Source organism: Maniola jurtina, chromosome 24 (assembly GCF_905333055.1).
Source record: "Maniola jurtina chromosome 24, ilManJurt1.1, whole genome shotgun sequence".
Lineage (NCBI taxonomy): Eukaryota > Metazoa > Arthropoda > Insecta > Lepidoptera > Nymphalidae > Maniola > Maniola jurtina.
Genome location: NC_060052.1, coordinates 6,404,865 through 6,420,368, shown reverse-complemented (window position 1 = coordinate 6,420,368; position 15,504 = coordinate 6,404,865). Strand labels below are relative to the sequence as shown.

At 38.4% G+C, this 15,504-nt stretch overlaps 2 protein-coding genes across 5 annotated transcripts; both read right to left on the bottom strand.

Annotated features, from left to right (window-relative positions):
* Positions 1-423: 423 nt before the first annotated feature.
* LOC123877806 (facilitated trehalose transporter Tret1-like) lies at positions 424-7,582 on the bottom strand. Of its 2 annotated transcripts, none has more exons than XM_045924715.1 (7): positions 7,329-7,582; positions 5,674-5,829; positions 4,115-4,313; positions 3,631-3,821; positions 2,313-2,695; positions 1,261-1,372; positions 424-759 (listed from the first exon to the last, which is right to left on the bottom strand). In XM_045924715.1, exons 1-7 carry the CDS (start codon positions 7,384-7,386, stop codon positions 497-499), a joined length of 1,362 nt encoding a protein of 453 aa, XP_045780671.1. In that variant the 5' UTR covers positions 7,387-7,582; the 3' UTR covers positions 424-496. The 2 variants fall into 2 exon arrangements, with proteins under 2 accessions (XP_045780671.1, XP_045780672.1); XM_045924716.1 differs by lacking the exon at positions 7,329-7,582 and adding an exon at positions 6,170-6,269.
* A 447-nt stretch (positions 7,583-8,029) lies between these two features.
* Positions 8,030-15,103, bottom strand: LOC123877811 (facilitated trehalose transporter Tret1-like). Of its 3 annotated transcripts, XM_045924722.1 has the most exons (7): positions 15,031-15,103; positions 14,534-14,689; positions 12,456-12,654; positions 11,972-12,162; positions 10,682-11,064; positions 9,630-9,741; positions 8,030-8,573 (listed from the first exon to the last, which is right to left on the bottom strand). In XM_045924722.1, the coding sequence occupies exons 1-7, from the start codon at positions 15,083-15,085 to the stop codon at positions 8,311-8,313; spliced, it is 1,359 nt and encodes a 452-aa protein (XP_045780678.1). In that variant the 5' UTR covers positions 15,086-15,103; the 3' UTR covers positions 8,030-8,310. The 3 variants fall into 3 exon arrangements, with proteins under 3 accessions (XP_045780678.1, XP_045780680.1, XP_045780679.1); XM_045924724.1 differs by lacking the exons at positions 14,534-14,689; positions 15,031-15,103 and adding an exon at positions 14,413-14,451 and having other exon boundaries at positions 8,032-8,573; XM_045924723.1 differs by lacking the exons at positions 14,534-14,689; positions 15,031-15,103 and adding an exon at positions 14,050-14,161 and having other exon boundaries at positions 8,032-8,573.
* Positions 15,104-15,504: the final 401 nt, after the last annotated feature.

The following is a 15,504-nucleotide window of genomic DNA, read 5'->3' as shown; positions in this document are numbered from 1 at the left end:
TGCTAATATTATAAATGCGAAAGTGTATATGTTTTTTTGATTTGTTCTTTAATCACGCCGCAACGGAGAAATAGACTGACGTGATTTTTTGCATGGATAGATATAGTTTAAGACTTAGAGAGTGACATAAGTTTTTCATCTCGGAAAATCAAGTAAAAAAAAACGCAAACACTAAAAATAAAAAATAAAAATTTATTACTGAATATTTGTGTATAAAAGAGTAAGTGTAGTTCTACAATAACATATTTTGGAGCCGGTACCAATTAGCCGCACGAACTAATTTTTCATTTCATTTCAATATCATTTCAATTCGTCGTCCGTTATTTTGCCTGCATATTCCGTCGTTTTTTACATACACACACACACACACACGACACACACACACACATACAAACTTTCGCCATTATAATATTAGTGTGATGTAATCGTTCCATTTCCACTTAACTTATTAACCTAATAATAAATTTATCTAAATAGCTACAGGACTAAAAATTAACTACAAATCCTCCTGAATCTGCAATAAAGTTTTTCCTTTGGTCTCCGGAATAAAGAACACGGTAAATAAAAATGCGCAGGCGCAGGTAAAGGAGAAGAACCAGAAAGCTGCGTGGCCACCGACAATCTCCAACAGGGCACCAAAAGCCGTGGTCACCATAAAGCCACATAAATATGTCGTCGTCAGAGTTATGGTTGAACCCTTGCTCCTGACACTGGTTGTGAACATCTCTCCTATTATGGCATTTGGAATATTACCGAAACCTGCAGAAAATATTTTATTATTAGTTATAAAATGAAATGCCAATTTTATCTACGACTGGTAATGCGTATCCTACAGAGAAGAACTCAACAGTTGCTGTTTTTCAAAGATTCGATTTATAACATCATAATATATAACTTATAAAAAACTCCCGACACAAAAACCTCTATAAGAAAACTAGAAAAGAGCTGATAACCTAAACGACTGAACCGATTTTCTTTGATTATAGCTAAGAACACTCTCGATCAAGCCACCTTTCAAACAAAATAAAAACTAAATTAAAATCGGTCCATTCGTTTAGGAGCTACGATGCTACAGACAGATACCACCAGTGACGGATTAAGACTACTTGGTGCCCTAATCAATCCATGCCTGTGGGCCCCCCTATCCGTATGCAGCAGTCAGTGCAATAGTTGAGAAAACAGTTTTTAACCATTAGCAATAAACATACTTAGTTGTTAATTTTTTTTAAGTTTAGTTACTTAACTAATCATACAACTTACCTGAATCATACCCAATGTAGAATACGATAAGGATCACCAATGGCAACCATTTTATATTATTTACAACAGAGCTCTCTATGCGATCTAAGTAAAAGTATAAACCAAGTGTGAACTGAAAATAAAATAAGAACAATAAATCTTCAAAGAAGTACAGGTAATTTTTTCTTTGTAGCCAGTTTTAAGTACACATTCTTTTTCTTTTTCCGTTTAACTCCTTCAAAAATAACTTTTTTCTCTTTCTTTTGAACTTGTGATCACACGCACAGTGTTTTAAATCATGTACAAATATATCGCTGCTTGTGATAAATTTAAACTAGATTATTGATTGACATTACGAGATGATGAACAACAAAATAATCGCTCTGACCAAAGCGCGAATGGAAAATAATTATCACCATTGATCACCTTAATTCGTAAAAAGAAAGAAAGTTAGTGTATAAGTTATTTTTGGGACTTCGTCTGTGGTGGCGTTTGCTGGCGCGTGTGCGGTGCTTTTTCGGAGTGTTTTTTTGTGAAAAGTGGCCGGTTTTTGTGTTCTGCTGGTGTTTATTGGTGGTGGAACTGACTGGGAAGCGCTCTAAAAGGGTGCCGCGTGTATGCCGGCGGGCGCCGGCACAGACGGAGTCCATACTTATACATATAGTTTCCCTAACTTGTAAATAACTACAAACTTGACATTGGCTAATCAGTGTAAAGCCAGACGAGAGAGAAAAAAAAAAGTTATTTTTGACATTGACTTTGGAAACTTACAAATCACATTCATCGACACTATTCCAATAACTCAAAATTTAAAAAACCCCCGACACAAAAACCTCTATAAGAAAACTAGAAAAGAGCTGATAACTTTCAAGCAGCTGAACCGATTTTCTTCAATTATAGCTAAGAATACTCGCGAACAAGCTACCTTTCAAACAAAAAACTAAACTTAAATCGGTACATCCGTTTAGGAGCTATGATACCACAGACAGATACACAGATACACACGTCTAACTTATAACACCTCTCTTTTTGGATTGAGGGTTAAAAATTAACGCTTACAATACGTTACTTACCATACTGAAAGAACATATAGCGGTTGACATTAATAAAATTCTTCGTCTTCCAGTGCTTTCAATAAAGAACGGTGTTATTATACTGCCTAATATTTGAAAGCATATAATTATTATCATGGCTATGTTAGATTCTATGGAAGATCCAGCCATTTCAAAAATGGATGCAGAAAAGAACATCACAGCCAGAACTCCGCTGCAGTGCTGTAAAACGTTTATAGTAACGACTATGAACAAAGCTTTTCTGTTGCTTTTAAGTGAAAATAATTCCACCCATTCTTTCTTCGTGTTGGTCTCGTTGAGATCATTTTTTATTTTTAGCATTTTGTCTACTTCTTCCAATCTGCCTAAGTCTTGTAGTACCTTTTTTAAATCGTCATCTCTACCTAGAAGATTACAGTTTTAAACTTGTCAACCTTTTTCACATATTGTACAAAAATAACACAACAGTTTAGTGATTGGTTGCTGAATCAAAATGGTTAAAGCCTACTGAGATTTTCAGCTCTATTATTTGTATGGAATTAATAGGCAGATAGAGTATAGCAGCTTAGTTTTCCTCTACGTTGATATTTAAGAGGGGTCTCTCCGTCACTCGCTCCATACAAACGTAGTTCCAATTTCATTTGAATATTAAGCAACCAAAGTCCATGAAATTTTGCAGACATATTCTAGAAACTAATATCTATGTCTGTGTTTTTCCAGATTTCTGTTAAAATATTCGGTTTCAAAGTTACGCGGTCTTAAAAATTTTCATACAAATCTTTGAACCCCTGTAATTTTAAAACTACTTATTTTTAGAAAAATCTAAAACACCACAGACACAGATATTATTTTCTAGAATATGTCTGCAAAATTTCATGGGCTTTGGTTGCTTAATATTCAAATGAAATTGGAACTACGATTGTATGAAGCGAGCAGAAGCGAGTGACGGAGAGAGCCCTGTTAAATGTGACGTCTGAGATCTAGAAATTACACGTGTGCACCTAGCTTAATGTAGGATAAGTACAAACTGGGCTCTGCTAGTCGACACCGGGATCTCTGCTTAGACAATAGAAGAGGAAGAAAAATGACTCCCTAATATTAGAGCAAGACTACAGTATCTATCAGAAAGATTTTGAACACAGACGAATAACTCGGAAGGACAGTTCGAAATTGGAATGGTATTTCAAATCTAAATTCTGAAATTCGTAGTAACCGGTATAGTAGGTAAGTTCCAGAGACCAGTCAGTTCAGTTGAGAGGATCCAAATCCAAGCAAAGCACGAAGCAGGATAAGTCAGTCAGTTTATACAGAAACTTATTGTTATACTAGAGTAATATACCTTGCAATGCGTAGAAAATTGGCGTCTCCGGTATGAAAAACAAGCAAAATATGTACACGATACTGATGGCAACACCAACATAGACCGTTCCATGGTATGAAACATATGGTCCCACAGCGAATACCAACATTAAACCCAGTGTGGTAAAAATACAAATGACTGTTAACAGAATTCCTCTGATTTTTGGAGATCTGTGAACAAAAATTGGCCGTTTTAGTCGCAGCGTTATCAAATATCCGAGTAGGTAGTTATAATTGGGTTAACTTTGGCGTCTATAACCAAGGTAACTTCTTATGTACGTACTGAATTTTAGTGATAGACAACGAGAGCACCAAATAGTTAAAAACTGCCATACCCCTTCCATGTTAGCCCGCTTTTACATTAGACTGCTTCATCACTGATCACCAGGTGAGATTGCAGTCAAGGGCTAACTTGTAACTATCTTAGTAAATAAATGAAATCTTATTTACCCTGGCATACTTACGCAATTTCCCCGATATATACCAAATTTATAACATTTATTGCACCACCAGCGACGCCGAGCAGAAATCTACTGACGTACAGCATGGCTAGGTTTACCGATATTCCCATGAAGACGTAGGCTAACAGTGATATAACCCCACTGACTATGAGGCAAGGCTTTCGTCCTCTGGTGTTTGATAACCATGTTATTATAAATGGACCTGAAATTAAGGACAAGTCATTGCTAGATTAAGGACAAGTTATTGCATACGCTAACTATGCCCCTCATAGGAAATATATTCTAGGAGTCACGCTTTGGGCGATTGAAAGAGCTATGCTTGGAGTTTCTCTACGTGATCAAATCAGAAATGAGGAGATCCGCAGGAGAATCAGAGTAACCAACTTAGTTCAGTGGGTTGCAACGCTGAAGTAGCGATTGGGCAGGGCAATAATTTAGAAAAAACCAGCCAAGTACGAGTTAGACTCGCGCACAAAGGGTTCCGTACTCGGGTATTTTCTCTGACATTTTGCACGATAATTCAAAAAGTATTACTAAGGCACACACGACAGATGGACAGACAGACAAACAGACAACAAAGTGATCCTATAAGGGTTCCGTGTTTCCTCTTGAGGTGCGGAACCCTAAAACCGGCAGACGTTGGGTCCTTAAGGGTGCTACAATGATGACCTCGCACTGGAAAGCGCAGCGTTGGAAGACCATCTACTAACCAGGTATACGGATGCCATCAAACGAGTCGCACGGAGCCGCTGGGTAGCGGAGGGTAAACGTGGAACGTGTGGAAATTCCTACAAGATACCTATGTCCAGCGGTGGACGTCCATCGGTTGGTGATGATGAATACTTACTGGCATAACTCAGAATGCTGTTGGGGCTGCCGAGGGGCTGTAGTGTGAGTGGAGTATTCACAGGACTGATGGCTTTCATGCCATCAGCCATCAAAAGATGGCCTCATACAGCGCCTTCGTAGCAGTCACAACGGCATTCTGGATGCCCGCGACTTCGTTCGCGTGGATGTAGATTTTTTAAAGTTCCCGTGGGAACTCTTTGATTTTCCGGGATATAAAGTAAGTAGCCTATGTGCTAATCCAGGGTATAATCTATCTCCACTCTAAATTTCAGCCCAATTCGTCTAGTAGTTTTTGCATGAAGGAGTAACAAACATACACACACATATACAAACTTTCTCCTTTATAATATTAGTGTGATAGTGTGATGTGACGTAAGATCATTTATTATTTTACATGACAGCTATTGCCTGGTATGTAATATGCGACTGGTCAAGCTCGCGCAGTTTTGGCAGACATGACCCTTTACATACCAGCTATTGCTCCCAAGTAAATGAAGGTAGCGACTAGGGAGAGCTGTGCCTCCGTCAGCAAATACGGGAGCGGTGACTGATCAAGGTCGCGTAGTTTTCGCAGACATGACCCTTTACATACCAGCTATTGCTCCCAAGTAAATGAAGGTAGCGACTAGGGACAGCTGTGCCTCCGTCAGCAAATACGGGAGCGGTGACTGATCAAGGTCGCGTAGTTTTCGCAGACATGACCCTTTACATACCAGCTATTGCTCCCAAGTAAATGAAGGTAGCGACTAGGGACAGCTGTGCCTCCGTCAGCAAATACGGGAGCGGTGACTGATCAAGGTCGCGTAGTTTTGGTAGGCATGGCCCCGACCAACCACCTGAATATCCACTTATTATTTGCCCTAAATATACTGGAAATAATACACATTTTTTCAATAGCTTGCTCCACATGGTACTATTTGAATGAATGAAAGTTTAGTTTAGTTTTATTGTAGTTCTAGTTTTCTTAAGTATTATTTAATTTAAGAAAACTAGAAAAGAGTTGATAATCTTCAAACAGCTGAACAGATTTTCTTGGATTAAAAGCTAAAAACACCCTCAATCAAGCCACCTTTCAATCAACAAAAAAAAACCAAACCAAAATCAGTTCATTCGTTTAGGAGCTACAATGCCACAAACAGATACACACCACCAATTACACACCAAATTCACTTCAAAATGGATAAAAAGGAAAAACAGTAGTTTACTTACAACATAACGAAATAATCACTTGCCGTTTAACTCCAGTTATTTTTATTCCGAACATTTTTATCGTAATAATAATTTGTTAAAAGTATTACATGAAAACTGCGTCAACCACCTCAATACATTTCTCTTTTACTACCTACTTTAGTAACATACTAGCTGATGCCCGCAGCTTCGCCTGCGTGGATTGGTCAGATCCCCTGCAGCATCAGGATTGAGGAGTTGGAATCCAAATTTTGTATGAAACAATGTCGCAAAGTTCCTCTATCGATTAAAAAAGAAATGACGCAAATCGGTTCAGAAATTTCGGAGCTTTCGGTGTACATTGGTAGAAAAACACAACTCCCTTCTTGAAAGTCGGTTAAAAAAGTAGCCTATGTTACACCCTGGTCAATCCTCTACTTGTATGTGAAAATCCCGTTAAAATCGGTTCAGCCGTTCCGAAGATTAGCCTTTTCAAACAGACAGACAGACAGACAGAAAATTTTAAAAATGTGTGATTCAGTTATGGTATCGTTCAAATAACCATATGACCTTAATATGTGGTAGTTATTTCGAAATTACAGACAGAGACTCCAATTTTATTCATTGATAAGTATAGATATTCCGTATCTTAAGATTAATTTGGTGCATTTGATAAACCTGAGAGCAAAAAGTCGGTCAAGTGTGAGTAGGACTCGCACCGAAGGGTTCCATACCATCGCACAAGAAATAACACTTTTTATTAGGGTTCCGTACCTCTAAAGGAAAAACGGAATCCTTGTAGGATCACTTTGTTGTCTGTCTGGTCTGTCTGTCCGTCCGTCCGTCCGTCCGTCCGTCCGTCCGTCCGTCCTTCCATCCATCCGTCCGTCCGTCCGTCTGTCTGTCTGTCTGTCTGTCTGTCTGTATGTATGTCTATCTATCTTTCTTTAATATTACCTTGATTACCTGTCTCAACTTAATCTGTCTTATGTATGTAAGCAACAGTGTTTGCAACAGCATTGTACAGTGATTACTTGAATCCCGGAAATTGATATAGGCAACTTTTCACCCCGGTAAATCAAAGAGTTCCCACGGGATTTAAAAAACCTAAATCCACGCGCACGAAGTTGCGGGCATCGATTAGTTTAGTTTAATTAGCTTAGATTCAATAAAGTATGAAACAGTTCACTTAAATACTTACGACACAATGATATTATTACTTGTAGCCTTATTCCAGTAATTCGCAACGATTGCAACATTTTATTTATAATTTTATACTTATTATAATTAGAAATTACAATACTACTTCAATGAATTTGTTGAACTAAACACATATCTTCCACTAAGCAAGTCGCAAAGATTAATACCATTGTATTGCAAGTTGTTTGGTAAGTAAGCAAGATTAAAGCGTTATTATAATTACTGTGGGATATCAAAGTATATAAACTAACGAGTAAATGCAGGTAATCTTCACGCTTTGCCTAATGGATTAATAGGGCTCTCTCCCCGTCACTTATTCCATACAATCGTAGTTCCAATTTCATTTGAATACTAAGTAACCAATGTCCATCAGACATATTCTAGAAAACAAATATCTGTGCCTGTGGTGTTTTAGATTTTTCTAAAAATATGTAGTTTTAAAATTACAGGGGCTCAAAGATTTGTGTGTGAATTTTTAAGACCGCGTAACTTTGAAACCGAATATTTTAACAGATATCTGGAAAACCACAGGCATAGATACTAGTTTTTGATTTGTTATTCAATCACGCCGCAACGGAGAAATGGACCGGCGTGAATTTTTGGATAGATAGATATAGTTTAAGACTTAGAGAGTGACATAGGCTTTTTATTTCGGAAAATCAAGGAGTACCCACAGGAATTTAAGAAAAAAACACTAAAAAGAAAAAAAATATATTACTGAATATTTGTGTATAAAAGAGTAAGTGTAGTTCTACAATAACATATTTTGGAGCCGGTACCAATTCGCCGCAAAAACTAATTCATTTCATTTCATTTCAATATCATTTCAATTCAAATCCTTCACTTTGCCTGCATATTCCGTCGTTTTTTTTTTTGCTCCATTTACTAGCTTAGTATTTAGGTAACATGTAATCGTTCCATCTCCACTTAGCTAATTAACCTAATGATAAATTTATCTAAATAGCTACAGGACTAAAAATTAACTACAAATCCTCCTGAATCTGCAATAAAGTTTTTCCTTTGGTCTCCGGAATGAAGAACACGGTAAATAAAAATGCGCAGGCGCAGGTAAAGGAGAAGAACCAGAACGCTGCGTGGCCACCGACAATCTCCAACAGGGCACCAAAAGCCGTGGTCACCATAAAGCCACATAAATATGTCGTCATCAGAGTTACGGTTGAACCCTTGCTCCTGACATTGGTTGTGAACATCTCTCCTATTATGGCATTTGGAATATTACCGAAACCTGCAGAAAATATTTTATTATCACACTAATATTATAAAGGCGAAAGTTTGTATGTGTGTGTGTGTGTGTGTGTGTGTGTGTGTGTGTGTGTGTGTGTGTGTGTGTGTGTGTGTGTGTGTGTGTGTGTGTGTATGTTTGTTACTCCTTCACGCAAAAACTACTGAACGGATTTGGCTGAAATTTAGAATGGAGATAGATAATATCCTGGATTAGCACATAGGCTACTTTTTATCCCGGAAAATCAAAAAGTTTCCACGGGATTTCAAAAAACTTAAATTCACGCGGGCGAAGTCGCGGGCATCGGCTAGTATATTATAACTTATAAAAAACCCCCCGACACAAAAACCTCTATAAGAAAACTAGAAAAGAGCTGATAACCCAAACGGCTGAACCGATTTTCTTTGATTATAGATAAGAACACTCTCGATCAAGCCACCTTTCAAACAAAAAAAAACTAAATTAAAGCGGTCCATTCGTTTAGGAGCCACGATGCCACAGACAAATACACAGATACACAGGTCAAACTTATAACACCCCTCTTTTTGGGTCGGGGGTTAAAAACTGAAATTGAAATGACGTAAGTATCAGCTAAGCATTTGCAGTCAGCGCAACAGTTTTTAACAGGGCTCTCTCCGTCACTCGTTTCATACAATCGTAGTTCCAATTTCATTTGAATATTAAGCAACCAAAGTCCATGAAATTTTGCAGACATATTCTAGAAACTAATATCTGTATCTGTGGTGTTTTTGATTTTTATAAAAATATGTAGTTTTAAAATTACAGGGGCTCAAAGATTTGTATGAAAATTTTTAAGACCGCGTAACTTTGAAACTGAATATTTTAACAGAAATCTGGAAAACCACAGACATAGATATTAGTTTCTAGAATATGTCTGCAAAATTTAATGGACTTTGGTTGCTTAATATTCAAATGAAATTGGAACTACGATTGTATGAAACGAGTGACGGAGGAGCCCTCTTAACCATTAGCAATAAACATACTTAGTTGTTTAATTTTTTTTTTAAGTTTAGTTACTTAACTAACCATACAACTTACCTGAATCATACCCAATGTAAAATACGATAAGGATCACCAATGGCAACCACTTTATATTATTTACAACAGAGCTCTCTATGCGATCTAAGTAAAAGTATAAACCAAGTGTGAACTGAAAATAAAATAAGAAGAATAAATCTTCAAATAGGTATAGGTAATTTTTTTCTTTGTAGCCAGTGTTAAGTACACATTCTTTTTCTTTTTCCGTTTAACTCCTTAAAAAATAACTTTTTTCTCTTTCTCTTGAATTTGTGATCACACGCACAGTGTTTTAAATCATGTACAAATATATCGCTGCTTGTGATAAATTTAAACTAGATTATTGATGACATTACGAGATGATGAACAACAAAATAATCGCTCTGACCAAAGCGCGAATGGAAAATAATTATCACCATTGATCACCTTAATTCGTAAAAAGAAAGAAAGTTAGTGTATAAGTTATTTTTGGGACTTCGTCTGTGGTGGCGTTTGCTGGCGCGTGTGCGGTGCTTTTTCAGAGTGTTTTTTTGTGAAAAGTGGCCGGTTTTTGTGTTCTGCTGGTGTTTATTGGTGGTGGAACTGACTGGGAAGCGCACTAAAAGGGTGCCGCGTGTATGCCGGCGGGCGCCGGCACAGACGGAGTCCATACTTATACATATAGTTTCCCTAACTTGTAAATAACTACAAACTTGACATTGGCTAATCAGTGTAAAGCCAGACGAGAGAGAAAAAAAAAAGTTATTTTTGACATTGACTTTGGAAACTTACAAATCACATTCATCGACACTATTCCAATAACTCAAAATTTAAAAAACCCCCGACACAAAAACCTCTATAAGAAAACTAGAAAAGAGCTGATAACTTTCAAGCAGCTGAACCGATTTTCTTCAATTATAGCTAAGAATACTCGCGAACAAGCTACCTTTCAAACAAAAAACTAAACTTAAATCGGTACATCCGTTTAGGAGCTATGATACCACAGACAGATACACAGATACACACGTCTAACTTATAACACCTCTCTTTTTGGATTGAGGGTTAAAAATTAACGCTTACAATACGTTACTTACCATACTGAAAGAACATATAGCGGTTGACATTAATAAAATTCTTCGTCTTCCAGTGCTTTCAATAAAGAACGGTGTTATTATACTGCCTAATATTTGAAAGCATATAATTATTATCATGGCTATGTTAGATTCTATGGAAGATCCAGCCATTTCAAAAATGGATGCAGAAAAGAACATCACAGCCAGAACTCCGCTGCAGTGCTGTAAAACGTTTATAGTAACGACTATGTACAAAGCTTTTCTGTTGCTTTTAAGTGAAAATAATTCCACCCATTCTTTCTTCGTGTTGGTCTCGTTGAGATCATTTTTCATTTTTAGCATTTTGTCTACTTCTTCCAATCTGCCTAAGTCTTGTAGTACCTTTTTTAAATCGTCATCTCTACCTAGAAGATTACAGTTTTAAACTTGTCAACCTTTTTTCGCATATTGTACAAAAATAACACAACAGTTTAGTGATTGGTTGCTGAATCAAAATGGTTAATGCCTATTGAGATTTTTGGCTCTATGATTTGTATGGAATTAATAGGCAGATAGAGTATAGCAGCTTAGTTTTCCTCTACGTTGATATTTAAGAGGGGTCTCTCCGTCACTCGCTCCATACAAACGTAGTTCCAATTTCATTTGAATATTAAGCAACCAAAGTCCATGAAATTTTGCAGACATATTCTAGAAACTAATATCTATGTCTGTGTTTTTCCAGATTTCTGTTAAAATATTCGGTTTCAAAGTTACGCGGTCTTAAAAATTTTCATACAAATCTTTGAACCCCTGTAATTTTAAAACTACTTATTTTTAGAAAAATCTAAAACACCACAGACACAGATATTATTTTCTAGAATATGTCTGCAAAATTTCATGGGCTTTGGTTGCTTAATATTCAAATGAAATCGGAACTACGATTGTATGAAACAAGTGACGGAGAGAGCCCTGTTAAATGTGACGTCTGAGACCTAGCTTAATGTAGGATAAGTACAAACAGGGCTCTGCTAGTCGACACCGGGATCTCTGCTTAGACAATAGAAGAGGAAGAAAAATGACTCCCTAATATTAGAGCAAGACTACAGTATCTATCAGAAAGATTTTGAACACAGACGAATAACTCGGAAGGACAGTTCGAAATTGGAACGGAATAATTAAAATCTAAATTCTAGAATTCATTGTAACCGGTATAGTAGGTAAGTTTCAGAGACCAGTCAGTTCAGTTGAGAGGATCCAAATCCAAGCAAAGCACGAAGCAGGATAAGTCAGTCAGTTTAAACAGAAGCTTATTATTATACTAGAGTAATATACCTTGCAATGCGTAGAAAATTGGCGTCTCCGGTATGAAAAACAAGCAAACTATGTACACGATACTGATGGCAACACCAACATAGACCGTTCCATGGTATGAAACATATGGTCCCACAGCGAATACCAACATTAGACCCAGTGTGGTAAAAATACAAATGACTGTTAACAGAATTCCTCTGATTTTTGGAGATCTGTGAACAAAAATTGGCCGTTTTAGTCGCAGCGTTATCAAATATCCGAGTAGGTAGTTATAATTGGGTTAACTTTGGCGTCTATAACCAAGGTAACTTCTTAAACATATTATACTTACTGAATTTTAGTGATAGACAACGAGAGCACCATAAAATAGTTAAAAACTGCCATACCCCTTCCATGTTAGCCCGCTTTTACATTAGACTGCTTCATTGAGAGAGATTGCAGTCAAGGGCTAACTTGTAACTATCTTAATAAATAAATGAAATCTTATTTACCCTGGCATACTTACGCAATTTCCCCGATATATACCAAATTTATAACACTTATTGCACCACCAGCGACGCCGAGCAGAAATCTACTGACGTACAGCATGGCTAGGTTTACCGATATTCCCATGAAGACGTAGGCTAACAGTGATATAACCCCACTGACTATGAGGCAAGGCTTTCGTCCTCTGGTGTTTGATAACCATGTTATTATAAATGGACCTGAAATTAAGGACAAGTCATTGCTAGATTAAGGACAAGTTATTGCATACGCTAACTATGCCCCTCATAGGAAATATATTCTAGGAGTCACGCTTTGGGCGATTGAGAGAGCTATGCTTGGAGTTTCTCTACGTGATTAAATCAGAAATGAGGAGATCCGCAGGAGAATCAGAGTAACCAACTGTTAAGTATTTCGGGTGGTGGGAGGGCGTGCTGTACACGTCAGTAACTCAAGCCGGCTAGTTGCACACTGTCTTTAATGTAGGTACAAGGCAAGCAATAGGCGAGTACGCGGGACGCAGCCCGCACCTATTATGGCTACATATCTACATATACAACATCCCTTCCCCTTAGGCTAAGAAACACAATTAAACCTACATCTTATATCTAACTATATCGATATATCACTATCGTGATGCGGATCCGATAGCGGTGTCGAGAAAATCGGACTTATTGCCCGTCGCCTGTGCGCAACATTGACAGCGTGCGGCGGTGATTCTTCTTGCCCGGGCTCCCGTGCCGAGTCTCCCTCCCCTTCTGGTTGTGAGACAGCCTCGTAGTGGCTACATATACAACACCAACTTAGTTCAGTGGGTTGCAACGCTGAACTAGCAATTGGGCAGGGCAATAAGTTCGAAAAAACCAGCCAAGTGCGAGTCAGACTCGCGCACCGAGGGTTCCGTACTCGGGTATTTTCTCTGACATTTTGCACGATAATTCAAAAAGTATTACTAAGACAGACACGACGGACGGACAGACGGAAGACAGACAACAAAGTGATCCTATAAGGGTTCCGTGTTTCCTCTTGAGGTACGGAACCCTAAAACCGGCAGACGTTGGGTCCTTAAGGGTGCTACAATGATGACCTCGCACTGGAAAGCTACCTTTTCACGGCCCAACTGGTTTACCTGATTCTGACGAAATTTGGTACAGCGTCACCTTATATCCCGGGGATGGACATAGGCTATTTTTTATCCCGGAAAATCAAAGAGTTCCCACGGGATTCCCAAAAACCCATCCGCTTAACCGATTTGTATGTTTGGTACCGAGATAGCTTGCGTCCCTGTAATTGACATAGGCAACTTTTATCCCGGAAAATCAAACAGTTCCCACAGGATCTTTAACCTAAATCCACGCGGACGAAGTCGCGGGCATCCTCTAGTTTATTTGTAAACGTAAGATCATTTATTATTTTACATGACATCTACTGCCTGGTATGTAATATGCAACTGACCGAGTTCGCGCAGTTTTGGCAGACATGACTCTTTACATACCAGCTATGGCTCCCAAGTAAATGAGGGTAGCGACTAGGGAGAGCTGTGCCTCCGTCAGCAAATACGGGAGCGGTGACTGATCAAGGTCGCGTAGTTTTCGCAGACATGACCCTTTACATACCAACTATTGCTCCCAAGTAAATGAAGGTAGCGACTAGGGACAGCTGTGCCTCCGTCAGCAAATACGGGAGCGGTGACTGATCAAGGTCGCGTAGTTTTCGCAGACATGACCCTTTACATACCAACTATTGCTCCCAAGTAAATGAAGGTAGCGACTAGGGACAGCTGTGCCTCCGTCAGCAAATACGGGAGCGGTGACTGATCAAGGTCGCGTAGTTTTCGCAGACATGACCCTTTACATACCAGCTATTGCTCCCAAGTAAATGAGGGTAGCGACTAGGGAGAGCTGTGCCTCCGTCAGCAAATACGGGAGCGGTGACTGATCAAGGTCGCGTAGTTTTCGCAGACATGACCCTTTACATACCAGCTATTGCTCCCAAGTAAATGAGGGTAGCGACTAGGGAGAGCTGTGCCTCCGTCAGCAAATACGGGAGCGGTGACTGATCAAGGTCGCGTAGTTTTCGCAGACATGACCCTTTACATACCAACTATTGCTCCCAAGTAAATGAAGGTAGCGACTAGGGACAGCTGTGCCTCCGTCAGCAAATACGGGAGCGGTGACTGATCAAGGTCGCGTAGTTTTGGCAGGCATGGCCCCGACCAACCGCCTGAATATCCATTTATTATTTGCCCTAAATATACTGAAAACAATTTACAATTTTTCAATAGCTTAATCCACATATTTGAATGAATTAATGAATATTATTTTATTGTAAGTTTAGTTTAGTTTTATTGTACTTCTAGTTTTCTTAAATATAATTTAATTTAAGAAAACTAGAAAAGAGTTGATAATCTTCAAACAGCTGAACAGATCTTCTTGGATTACAGCTAAAAACACCCTCAATCAAGCCACCTTTCAATCAACAAAAAAAAACCAAACCAAAATCGGTTCATTCGTTTAGGAGCTACAATGCCACAAACAGATACACACCACCAATTACACTTCAAAATGGATAAAAAGGAAAAACAGTAGTTTACTTACAACATAACGAAATAATCACTTGCCGTTTAACTCCATTTATTTTTATTCCGAACATTTTTATCTTAATAATTTGTTAAAAGTATTACATGAAAACAGCGTCAACCACCTCAATGCATATCTCTTTTACTACCTACTTGAGTAACATATACCTCGTATCTTAAGATTAATTTGGTGCATCTGATAAACCTGAGAGCAAAAAGTCGGTCAAGTGTGAGTAGGACTCGCACCGAAGGGTTCCATACCATCGCACAAGAAATAACTGTTTTTATTAGGGTTCCGTACCTCTAAAGGAAAAACGGAATCCTTATAGGATCACTTTGTTGTCTGTCTGTCTGTCTGGTCTGTCTGTCCGTCCGTCCGTCCGTCCGTCCTTCCATCCATCCGTCCGTCCGTCCGTCTATCTGTCTGTCTGTATGTCTATCTATCTATCTATCTATCTATCTTTCTTTAATATTACCTTGATTACCTTTCTCA

Coding starts and splice junctions, on each gene's coding strand:
- LOC123877806 (XM_045924715.1), bottom strand. CDS start 7,386: ATGTTGCAATCGTTGCGAATTACTGGAATAAGGCTACAAGTAATAATA. Junction 5,830..7,328: donor AGTAATAATATCATTGTGTC/GTAAGTATTTAA, acceptor TATTATTTCCAG/TATATTTAGGGCAAATAATA. Junction 4,314..5,673: donor TTACTTGGGAGCAATAGCTG/GTATGTAAAGGG, acceptor CCTTAATTTCAG/GTCCATTTATAATAACATGG.
- LOC123877811 (XM_045924722.1), bottom strand. CDS start 15,085: ATGTTCGGAATAAAAATAAATGGAGTTAAACGGCAAGTGATTATTTCG. Junction 12,163..12,455: donor GTATATATCGGGGAAATTGC/GTAAGTATGCCA, acceptor TTTTGTTCACAG/ATCTCCAAAAATCAGAGGAA. Junction 11,065..11,971: donor AATTTTCTACGCATTGCAAG/GTATATTACTCT, acceptor GTAATCTTCTAG/GTAGAGATGACGATTTAAAA.